The sequence below is a fragment of the Lutjanus erythropterus genome, chromosome 13 (genome assembly GCF_056507025.1).
Source record: "Lutjanus erythropterus isolate fLutEry1 chromosome 13, fLutEry1.hap2, whole genome shotgun sequence".
Lineage (NCBI taxonomy): Eukaryota > Metazoa > Chordata > Actinopteri > Lutjaniformes > Lutjanidae > Lutjanus > Lutjanus erythropterus.
This window is the reverse complement of record NC_139329.1, coordinates 13,501,536-13,514,127: the sequence shown is the minus strand read 5'-3', so window position 1 is coordinate 13,514,127 and position 12,592 is coordinate 13,501,536. Positions and strand designations below refer to the sequence as shown.

The window sequence follows — 12,592 nt, the reverse complement described above, 5'->3', positions numbered from 1 at the left end:
GAAATCTAAAACCCAACCATGATGGCAGTTTATAAAAGCTTGTCACTCAGGCTTGAATGAGGACTGCCCAGTTAATTGAAATACTGTGTTATCAAAGTCACAATATGGCCAAGTACAATATTCAAATCGCAGAGGCTGCAGTTTTTTGATAAAGGAAAAACAGGCAACAAAAACAATATTATAATGAAGTATTGTAGTGCTGCAGAGATTTCTTGGCCTACAAATCTCATTCTTTGGATGTAAGAAAACAAGTTTGTTTTGCACAGACCCCAACACATATCACATCATCATGATTTTTTTTTCTTATTCAATGAAAATGAAAATTGAGATGCAAAAATGATAACTCATGCTAAGATATATAATTCTATCAAAATAATTTCTCTCTCTCTGAAACTATATCTTTCTCTAGTTTGCTGTTATTTTTCTGTCAATCGGTTTGTCACAAAATCACTGCAGCTCTAGTTCTCACTCTTACTCCCTCATTCCTCTGTTATAAGTCATTAAAAGGGCACAGTGCAGCCACTTTCCCATACTGTCTCTCTGTATCGCAGTCCATTTTGTCATGTGATGAATCTCATGACACTGATGGAGTGACTTGGTCACAAACCTGCAGCCATTAGCAAGATGGAAAGCCTCATTGTGACCCTTTACCTGCAAGCCTGAGGACAAAGTGACACCTTGCTGTGATCACCTGTGATGCAGCAGGAGATCACAGGTTGTTCCTCAGGTCAGCCACCTCAACTGTCACCTGCCCTCCGTCTCATCTGTAACCTTGCCTCCTCAGGCAGTTTGTTGGCCAGTTTAATGTTAGCTGACCTTGCACCTGAACCTTGGGGGTTAAAAGTGTGTGTGTGTGTGTGTGTGTGTGTGTGTGTGTGTGTGTGTGTGTGTGTGTGTGTGTGTGTGTGTGTGTGTGTGCGCGCGCGCGCTCTTACACTTGACAGACAGGTGTTTGGCTGCCCAGGTGCTGAATTATGAGATGGATAGAGACTCTCCCCTGCTTAGGAATGTAGGGAGGAGGAGTACAGCGGGCGTGCTGTGACAACCTCCCACTGAACCAAACTCTTTCACTCCTCTCATCCAAACTTCTGTTTTTATTACTCTATTTCACTCTCTGTTTTGTGTTCTGTTTTTCTCCTTGGTCCTCCATCGCCCTCTCTTCACCCCCTCACCAAAGTACCATCTCCTCTTTTCTCATTTCCTTCCTCCTCGTCCGTTGCCTTCTCCTTTTTCATCCCTTGCTCCTCTTCATATTCCATTCTGGCCCATTCCTGCTGATATGATAGAGGTTAATCTAAGCAGTATCCATGGAGATGGTAATTTATTGACGTCTGGACACGAGTCTGGTATTTCTCATCTCCTGTCTTCCATCTTGCTAAAGCCCTCTTTTCCTTCAGTCATAAACCAGTCAGAACATGGCCTCCTGTCTTTCAAACATACTTGGCTGCTTGTTTCTTCTTTGCAAACTTTCCTTTTTGAACTTGCTCCAGTGCCAGAATATGTGCACAGAGTTTAACATTTCAAAATCCAAACTAACCTGACTTCTAATTGGATTAAGAGTGCAGCGGTAATTAGGCAGTGGAGTAATTTTCCCTTTGTGCCATTGCCGCTGTTTCATGGAGCATGAAGATGAACCCTAATATGTTTGCTTATGAAGCGCATGCATCAACCTCCCAAACAAGAAATACCAAGTCAATCCAAACCTGAGAGCTATGCTCTCGTACTCTTGACCTCCTTTAGCTCATTCATGTTGCTCTTCTCTCCTTTGTTTAGCCAGCCTGTGTGTAGAGAGTGATGGCATGTCTTTGCATGCAGCCCTTCCCCTACAGGAATGCAGAGCAAAGGAGAGATGAAGCCAGGGAGGAAAAGAGCACACATGCAAAGAAAGAAGGAAGACTTCAAGACCTCAAACAGGGTTCTTATGGATGCTGGACATACTTGAAAACAGTTGAATTTAAATTTTCACTTGTGTTTTCAAGTGCTTGGATTTTGACAAAACTGCTTGTAGTTGTAACTGCATTACTTTCACAATAAAAGACATAATATTTAGCTTTTTAGATAGATAAAGAAATAGAATAAGTCGGAGAGCCTAGCTGCTTTTGCTTTTTGTTCAAAATGAAGACGACTTAATCTGTTGATGTGTGCCCTCTGCACAAGCTGTTTCAGTGACTATTGGCTTGAAAACAAATTGTGTTAAAAAAAAGAAATAAAATTGAAGCTATTTGTCTAGTAATTGTTAGATTTGTTTTATATCGGCTTAGCCATGTTGTATAGGATGCCAAGTCTCCTTGGTGACAAATTCTGAAACATGAAACTTTGTTGTGTTTTAATTTGTTTCCCCTCTGTAGAATTCTATCATGAAACATGTTTGTTTGTTTTTTATGGGAAAATAACATCCATTTAATACAATTAAAAAATTAAATAGGCCATAATCATTTTGAGTGTGTGTGTGTGTGTGTGTGTATATAAGTATATAATTTCTCCCTGATGTAAGGTGCTGAAAAAGCTAAAAAATGCACATTGAAAAGGCCTGAAAATTGCTTAAACTTGGCGTTCGACCCCTGCTTAAAGGTGGACAGGAGAGACGTAGGCCGGAGATGTACTTGCTGATTAACCATGCGTTTACGTTTGCATATGTGTAGCGTTAATTTTTGAGGACGCGCACAACCAAATGGACGCAGGATACGCGAGGCAGCCATGAAGCGTAGGGGTGCGTATGCGAACACTTAGTTAAAAGCAAGTATATCTCCGGCCTAAGGCAAGGAAAAACTTGTGGTCAAAAATTGGGGAATCCAGTCCACCTTTAATGGGTTTGATACATCAATGTACTGTATAAAAAAACACCTTATCATCTAAGCATCGGTGCTTACTGCACAGTGTGCATGACAGCAGTGCCTAGTTTGAGGCTAACTATTATGGTCCAGGTTTTGTCTGCACTTTGCACAGACATCTACTCTCCACAGACACTTCATACAAGGCTACGCATGCTCAGTATTTCATTCAGTGCAGAGTGAATGAATTTTGTGGAAATGGAGGTTAAAGACTTGAAGTTGGCTCTGGGACCTAGATTAGCTGATTTTAGTTTTCTAGCACTTGTATATTCATTTTTTAGATGGAGAAGATTCAGGCAGTATTTACATATTTGTAGCTGTGGCAACACATACAAAAATCTTTTGTCTAATTTAGGAGGTTGGTTTTACACGGTGGGTCGCTGGGTTCAGTGTGCCGAGTGTCTCCTGGCCCTGCTGACCTCTATCCGGGCCTATAGAAAAACCCCCTGGCACTAAAGGCCTTCAGTCTGTGCTGTTTTCACTGGCTAAGACCTTACCTAAACATACTACACCACTCCCACACACCCTGAACACGTCGCCAAATGAAGGTCTTACAGAGCAACTTGGAACTGCTCTGATTTTTATTTATTCATTTTTGGGTTTTAACACGGTTGGGTGCATGACCTGTCTGTCATTTGGATCCCAGCTGTGATTGGCTGGAGACCTGCAGTGGTAGGGCTGGGACTGAGCTGTTGCCAGGCCCCAAGGCGCATCTGCTGCGGTTGTGACTCATCTACTGCTGGCCTCGAATCACTGTTTTCTTTGTCTCAAATAGGTGGAATGTCCGCTGACTTTCAGACCCAACCTGTTGGGCCAGCCATCCATCTCTCTGAACAGTAAAGAGAGTGCTGCAGGCCAACACTCTCCGTCCAAAATGTCCTACACATTTGGACTACTACTTTTCTTTTTTTTTGTTGCTTTACCAGTCCATTGTCTCTTTCATATATTAGTGGCTGGTTATTGTTCTTGAGTTATAAACATACCATTGTTACATATTTCAACATATTTCTTTCAACATAAGACCGCCTCCTAGCTGATGTTATGACGTCAAGACTGTAATGATTGGAATTACTTGCATTTTTCTCTACTGCAGTCTATTTTCCTGGTGTTATCTGTCGCTCTGATCGGTCATTGCTGTAGTTGTCATTGTAATTTCTTCAGTCAACAGATTAAGGCTGAACACAGTCATCAGTCACAAGGCTAGTGACATCACAGTGTTTCCATAAACTTCATTTATTTTCCTCTGCTGTTTTTAATGAGTGATGTGTTTTCTCATTAAATTTACTGTCTGTATCTCCTGGGTGGAGGTCTTTTGATGAGGTTAGTACTGTTGAAGCAGCTTATGTTATTCTAGACGTGCATAGTTTTGTATGTTAAAGGCTGCATAAGCCAATAATAAATGTGTTCAGAGCTTGTCATACTACAGAATATGTGCATAACCACTCAGCCAAATTTAAATGATTGAAAAAAAATACCCAAGTATGTAAAATTAGGTTTCACAATTGTGGAAAAAATAAGCAGTTTTTGCTGTTCTAAAACATGCTGTCTTAAAATGTCAAACATCACTTAGACATGAAAAATGGATGTTACGTCTAGCAGCTGTATTGGACTTGTACAGATATGTTTGAGCCACCAGAGCCAGACGGTGACCTGCCTGAGAATCGGCTCATTCCTCTCAATCTTCAACAGGATAGTAATCTGTTTTTTTCTTCAGTGTTGAATTGCTGGAATGGGTCTTTTCATCACTTTCTCTGCTAAATGCTAATCCGCTCTTGCTTATATATTGTTAAGGGACATATGGATCTCAGGTCTGCTTTAACTCCACAATTCAATACTACATACTGTAGTTCTCAGTCTTTTGCCATGTTTTCACTCTATTTTTGAACATGTATAATGTGTTTTGAAGAAAATCTATGAACTTGCACATCAACAATCTGTAATTCTCCTCGCAAGTTATCATGTAACGCTTTAAGTTTTTAATTTAACCCCAAACACACGCCAAACAAATGAGTATGTAATCAGATGTCGGCTGTTTTAGCTCATATTTGTGCCGTTAATTCATGACATCACACATACTTTCTGCCTGAGGAAGGCTGGGTATATATTGGTGCTTCACAGAAACATCTGGTTTGGTGAGGGCAGGTGTCAGATTAGTGATGCCATGTCTTGTCTGCATAGAGGAAGGGAAGGTGACGTTAGCAGAGAAGAAAGCGTAAACCTCTGTCTGCCAGATGATGGAATGTGGCTGTTGGTTTCCATCCACGTCACACATTGCGTAATAGGGTCCGGCACCATGTCTGTCTCCTCCTGCTCTGTCACAACCTGCAGTTCACATAACACGACAAACTGCTGGTGTGACTACATGTTATCTGTTTAACCAAAGAAAAGGCCACTTTGAGTTAAAAGGCACCTACTCTGACTTTTTCGTGTGTGATTCATTAAAGCACTTTGTCCACAGTAACTCAGCGGTGAGTGTAGAGGCCCAGGCCAGGCTCCAGTGATCTTGAATGGATGTCTTCTATTTTCAGTGACCGCACGGATCCAATAGTTAGGAGCAAATTAATGGAAAGTTCCTGAGCACGGGATTTCCATTACAGCAACAAACTGTCCTCTCTGGGGCGGTCATAAGTAGCACATGAGCTCTTCATGTATGGGCTCTAACAACAATTTTATACTCTTAATATGTCACATAGCTCTTTATATACAGTATGTAAGTTACACTATGCTATATATAAAGTCGGATGTTGAAGTTATTTGATACTACTGCATTTTTTCTTAAAAATGACTTGAAATTAATTGACAATCAATTAATCAAATAAGCCTTGCAGTTCTAATTTTAAAACAGATTAAAGTTCTCAAATATTGGATGTCTGAACACAGGCAGCTGTGCAACAACTTTGTCAAAATAAAGTAGTCTAAAAGTTGCTTAAAAAAAAATTCTTGACTCTTTCCACTCAATCTCTGTGTAACAGAACAACCCCCACCACAAATCACTCTCACACCTGGTTACATGTCCCAGTATCCACTCACCAGCTCAGTCACTGATTTAGCTGTTCATTTATTTGTGTGTACCCCCACACACACACACGCACACACATATGGCATGCTTCCCCCTCCCCTCCCTCTCTGTGCACTGTTCTCTGTATTCTTTATGGGTCTGGCCAGGCAGACTGATGCTATATTTAGCGCCAGGAGAAAAGTCAGTGCCCTGTTCTGGTCTCTCTCCTCTCGACTCTGCTCCTCACCCCTGCTACCACAGCAGGAGCCTCTCACTGGGCCCCTGCATCACCCAGCTCCACCCACCAAACCAAAGCAGGAAGGCAGTCAGTCATGTAGGATGAGGGTGCAGAGAGGGGCCTGTCCAACCGCCTGTCCCTTTGATTCGCTCAGATCACATAGAGGCTTTAAAACATAAACAAGCAGCCCCTCAGAGAGTCCAGCTGTCTGCAGTAAGCATGCTTCACTGACACACACACTTTTGCACACACAAAATACACCTGTATGAGTACAGTCCTCTCAGACAATACCCTCATAAAGTCTTTTATCCTCCTCACTCAGCTACTTGCACCCACCCACATTTGAAGAGTGCACATAGCTCCATAGATCCCACAGATTAGCGTGTCTTTGTGCGAGTGTCCATGGTGTAGCAGCCAGCTGGTCCAGTATTTCTCACATCTGCATTTGTCTGAGACAGAGAGGAAAAACAGACTGGATGAAGAGAAGGGGAGACAATGAGAAGGAGAGGCACATAAAAAACAACTCAGAAAGGGAGGAGAAATGTGTGAAGAGAGCAATAGGGGAGAGAATAAGAGAGGACGTTTGTTGGGAAGCAGTAATTAAAGGGAAGAAGGGAGAGGGAATGATAGTTCCGTAACACCAGTTGTAATCTTCTCATGGACCGCACAACTCCCAGTATTCACTGTTCATTTCCTCTTGTTCATTTTGTACTTATGTGTTGTTGGCTCAGCTCTCTGTGTTGACAATTTAATTAGAATTCACATCGTATTCATGCTTCAAATCATGTCCATAATATGAAACTTCCAAAACTGGTGTTGCAGATAGTTCCCTCGGGTGAAGACTTGTCCCTAAGACATGCACAGAATTCTCTTGATATTCTTATGAATCTGCCTTTGGCTCTCAAACAGGCTTTGTTTGATTCCCTCAGTGGTTCCTCAGCTTTGACATGTTTGAACAGGCCTGACTGCTGCCAGCCTGGACTATCCAGGTGAAGTTCAGAATTAACAGGAGGAATGTCGCCCCACAGTCCCTGCATGCACGCTGCACTCAACCCGGCACCAGTTCTCACACTAAAAGAAGTGACACACTGTGACAATACACACATTTTTAGTTGGCCTTTTGTGTGAGTCATATAAGTCTTTTTGGAGTTGTAGCATCTGTTCAGCTTTCTTTTATTTTACCTGTTTTTTCTGTTTATGATTTTGCACCTTGTTTGTATTAATGCTGTTTTAATAGCTAATCCAACATCTGGCCAATTTAATTGCAACTGTAAGTTGATTAGTTGATCAAAAGACAATTAGTTGGCAACTATTTTGATAATCGAATAATCGTTTCAGCATTTGCTGGTTCGAGTTTCTTAAAAGTAAGGATTTGTTGCTTTTCTTTGTTTTTTATGACAGTACATTAAGTGTCTTTGGGGTTTGGACTGTTTAAAGCAATTTGAAGGTATCACTTAGGGCTCAGGGAAATTGTGATGAGCATTTTTCATGTCTTTTTGAAATTTTATGGACTAAATGATTAATCGATTCGTGAAAATAATCAGATGATTAATTGATGCTGAAAACCACAGGTAATTGCAGCCCTAAAAATGAGCCTTTTAGTGACTACTGGCACATTACAGGGATTTTACCATTGTGTCTTGTCCCTGTTGTAAATTAACATAGTTTGACAAAATAAGCTTAACTGGAAGTCCACTTTCTAGCGTTTTCTCGAGGTTTCAGCCACACTTCACTGTCCTCATTCATGGATGTGTTTGCTCAGTCTGATTATGTGCTTTTATAGTGACAAAACACATAAAACTATGAAGCTATGGGTTATTTATAGAAAGAAAAACTATCTTGCTCATCACACGTCATAAACTCATACATTACAAATAATGTACTTGTAGTTTTTCTCTGGTTTGCAAAGAATATTGACTTTTTTGTCATGTATGTCATTGAAAAGGTCATGCAGCTTATGTGAACCTGTGCTGTTACAGTTGGCACATAAAATGTAGCAACACCTTTTTATTTAATTGTAATCCACAGTTACTAGCTGGCCACCTGTTGCTACATTGTAACTACACTTTAGGGAGATGCACGAAACACGTCCACATGGGCAGACGTTTGACGTCACCTTAGCCCACCCACCGAACTCCTGTTCCCTTCGCTGATTGGACGAAAGGCTACAGAGGAGGAGGGCCTCCTGTACAGTCCTCACAAAGTTTTTCTTTTTCGCTGTGTAAAGGAGTTTCAGACGGAACCCTGGAAGGACTCGGACTGTAAATCTGTTGAGGACATATTCAGACATCACAGCTTCATGTTTTAAACTATGGTCGGAGATTATTGCTCCTTTTCTGGAGATAAGACGGACATGCACTCTCAGAGAAACTCCAGAAACGGACTAAGTTGCAAAATGGTGCTTCAGGCAGTCGGAAAAGTACTAAGGTAAAAAATTTGCTGCTTACTTTAACTTGATAAAGTGTCTGCTAATAACCACAGAGACGAGTCTGAACTGTAAATCTGACATACTTTAGAGGAGCTTCGACGGGACCGAGAGAGCCGTATTGTCCGAGTAAATAATATTTTACTCAGGTTAATATGTCGTATACTGCTGCTTTTTCAGGACCTTAATGTTTGTAGTATTGGCACGGAGTCATTTTCCTCGTTGTTTTTCAGTTGTAGCAGTTGTATTACAATGTCACAGACGTCAGAAACTTTAACAGTGCTCATTAGTTGAACACACCGTAGATTTAAGTTTGCAAGTCCCGAATATTGTCAAAAACGACGCGAAAACGTGTTGTTGAGTTGTCTCCTCTTAGCAGTAATTACACAAGTATTAGGACCCTCTGGTTCCGGGGTCACAGCAATTTACCAGCCGGGGGTGAGAGGGGGACGTGAATGCCTCATTCCTCTTCCTGCAGCTCTCACTAACAAGACTCAACAAGAGCAAGAGAAATGTGATACTGCCTCCTCATCTGCTCTAATGAATTATTTAAGACGCCTGTTAACGTTTTAGAATAGACGACTTAAGGAGGAAATTATTTTTAAATCACAAGCACGCAAACTTTTTGTTTTTAATAAAAAAAAATGATAAAAGAGCACATCATGGTCAGAGTACAGCAAAATTTTAAATCCTAATTGAATCCAATCTCTGAGTATCCAGTTTCCATCCTAGGCAGCGATGAATATTCGCATAATCGATCAAATTAATATTATATATAAATCATTTTGATAATTGAGTATTTGTTTGGGCATTGCGAAAGAGACATCAAAAATTTTTTGCCATTATCTGACATTTTATGGATCAAACTAACTATTCAGATATTCAAGAAAATGATCCAAAGATTAATTGATATTGACAGTAATAGTTAGTTGCAGCCCTAGCCTACATTATAACCTGAAAATGAAAGGAAATGCACATTAAAAAAAACACGATTTAGAATGTGAAGTAGGCCTTATTGCACCTGGGTATCTGTTTGATCTTGTTTATTGGTTGTTTTCTCTTATTGGAAAGCATTTTGACCTATATTTAAGGTTATAATGTGCTGTTTAAAATCAATTATTTTAGCAGGCATCTAAAGATCACAATATGACTGAGAAGACGCAAGACTCAAAGAATGCATGACCCAAATAGGAGTATGAACAGTGTGTTTGTGTTTCATGTGAAGTGACACAACCCACAGTTGTGACCGTGGAGAATGCAGTTCAAGGAAAAATAACATGTCACAGAAGTTAATGTTAAACCAGTTCACATATGTGTATTTACACTGTCTGTGTCATGTGAAGAAGACATGCAGTCATTATGAGTGTGTTCCTCCAGGGGACAGAGCATCCTGTTAATGCTTTTGTTGAGGTTTCCTCTTACCTTTCAAGTCTGGGGACAGGTGTGTTTCAGCCCAAAGGGCCCATGCCTCAAAACCTATTGTCGCCATTCAAGATGTGGGGAGTGATAGTGAGGAGAAAATCCACCATCTTAGGATCTCTTAACAGATTGTAAGCAGGATGTAATGGACGCAGCTGAGGGGTGTTATTCTACAGTATTTTGTTATGTCTGTTGCAAGACCTGTGACAGGTAGAGACATGTTCTGCTGCTCCTATTTTACTGGGAACTCAACAGCCTTAAGAAAGCTGGTTTCCAATTAAATACACCTTTAATTTATTTGCCTGGGAGAGACAAAAGGGGGGTTTCCACAAATTTGACATCTTGAGGAAAAACTGAACTAAAAACACTCCATCAAAGTTAACAAGGATGCATAGTTTGGGGTTTTATGAGGGGGTGGGGGGCACCATAGACCTGTTTATAGTTCCACTTTTAGCCAGTTTCCTCCTCCAGTGAATGGTTCAGTGCCCTTGGCTTGAATGCAGTTATGAATACTAGACTGGCAAAGATGGCTAAGATAGCTTTTAACAGCCCAGTCCCCGAGAGTGTGAATATGCAGCCTTGTGTAATCTTGACACCTTTTTTCAGAATTTCTGCTTGAATACACACACTCGATTCTGCTTTGCTTTACTATTCGACTCATTCAGATGGACTGATTGGATCAGACTGTGGAGAAATCTCATTCAGCTTTTCACTCGTGTCGTCCACATCAGTCGCTTCATATTGTGCCAAATCAGTGTTGGAGCTAACCCTCTTCCAACAAGGTTACATTTGCCAAATACTTAACCAGTGGCTCGGCCTTATCTAAACCCAAACTCCCCCTTTCCTGTCACACATGTGCGTTGTGATGTTGATGAGGCTCCATTATAGTGCTGGCAGGGGGTCCTTACATACTCTGCAGGCCCAAGAGCCAGTGAATGGGACTTAGCACAGGATGACAAGGGGAAGAGGAGGTAGAGCCAGATCTGTGCTGGGGTTGGGTCAGTAGTTGAATTGGTTCTGTGTGTGTGTGTGCACATGTTTAGGCCTGCACCCTGGCTACAATCCTCATTTACTGATTTACAGTGCTGCTGACACCCCCGGTGATGCTGCTGATTAAGTGGTGGCAGCTGTGCCTTCTTTGTTTTTGGTTTCCCTCTTATCTTTTTACCCCAGAACTAAAACTAACACATTTTTTTGCAACGGGGCCCCTTTAAAACTACACAGAAACTTCAGTGAACAGTATACTCTGTAGACTTTAACCACTGCAAGGCCGAACCTCTGGTTTAGTCCATCCTTAACTCTGTCTCTTTTTAGCCCCATAATGGCTGCTGTGGTTTAGCTTTGGTGTGCTCAGACTGCCTGCTCTCTTCTGTCTGTGGTTTTTCAGGGAAAAGAGCCATTGGGTCTATTCAATTTGAATCCTGAAATAGATCAGGAGGCCAGGCTTGCAGAAAACTGATCCTCCTGACTGAAGCTACTCTTTTTACAAAATGGCAGAGTTCATTCACTCAATTCTAGTCTTATCTGCTGGGATTGGAACAATATCCTGTTGCTATTGATGGTTTAGTGCATTTTTTGAAAACCCTCATCAGGGGATTTGTCAGTCAGTTAACAAAGGAGGTAGCAACTTCCTGATTGATTCTTATTGTGACCTATCAGGTGTGTGTGTGAAGGTCAGATCAGTAAGAAGTGTTTGATTTCTCCTGTGTTTCTGGGTTGAAGACCTTTGATTGTTGTCTGCAGTGTTTGTTATCTCTCATTGCCTTATCGTAAAGACAGGGGGCATTTTCCAGTAAATTGTATTGGGGCCATGTGGTGACAAGATAGGCCATATCTTTTCACCTTTGGTGCACCTTTTCTTGTTCCAGGGAGATGACGGGAAAAATCATGTAATTTAGATATCTTATTTGGTGTATAATCTGCTGAAAATGCCTCTTACTACATTTGCCTTGGAGTGTCAGTTTACAGAATTCAAAGCAAATCTCTCTGATCACCACAACAGCAGGCATCTTAACAGAAGATGGTAGACTTCCTCTTTGTTGGATCGTTGCACGTGCTGTTCACCCTCACAGATCACATTAACTGCATCCATATGCCAATAGTTAGATTCCTCTGCTGTCCAGAAGGCCAATTCAAGCAACAGTTGTGCAATGTCGGGTTTGGCAGGAGCAGCAGGCTGGAGGGGAAAGTCACTGCATGGGTTTTGTTGAACGGGTTTCAGAGTTAAAGTTGTATTCAATCACAGAGAGAAACAATCAAAACATAAGCTCCAAGGCCTCAGTCGTGGCATGAGCATCAGATTGGGCCTACCCAGTTACTTTTTTAAAAAGGCCAGATTTGAAAAAGGTAAATGCCAAGGCATTATATCTGACCTATAGTTAGTTCAATGAGTAAAACAGTTCACCCTTTTATTTTTTTTAACTAAGTGGTTAAATAGTAGTAGTTAAATAGTACTAAGCTGTGTGTGTGCGTGTGCGTGCGTGCGTGCGTGTGTGTGTGTGTGGAGGAGGAGGAATAGATGGAAAGGGGAGATCTTTAGTACCAAATTGTAGTATTTTAGAGAAAGCACTTAAACTAATTCTGCAGCATAGTTCTGTAATGTGGCCCCGAGTGATTCCAGGATTAATTGGAGCCAGATTCTAGTAATGAGACATGCTCGTGGTGTACCTGCCAGAGGGCTG

At 41.2% G+C, this 12,592-nt stretch overlaps 1 protein-coding gene across 3 annotated transcripts in view; it reads left to right on the top strand.

Annotated features, from left to right (window-relative positions):
* mob2a (MOB kinase activator 2a) overlaps nucleotides 1-12,592 on the top strand; it is a 77,480-nt gene that overhangs the window by 50,728 nt on the left and 14,160 nt on the right. Inside the window, exon 1 of one of the 3 annotated variants that reach the window (XM_084733574.1) lies at nucleotides 8,283-8,494. The exons of the other annotated variants lie outside the window; for them this stretch is intronic. Within the exon in view, the coding sequence (XP_084589700.1) occupies nucleotides 8,379-8,494 (116 nt within the window). The 5' untranslated portion in view covers nucleotides 8,283-8,378. Of the gene's footprint in view, nucleotides 1-8,282; nucleotides 8,495-12,592 lie in introns of those variants that run through there. 3 annotated transcript variants of the gene reach the window in all.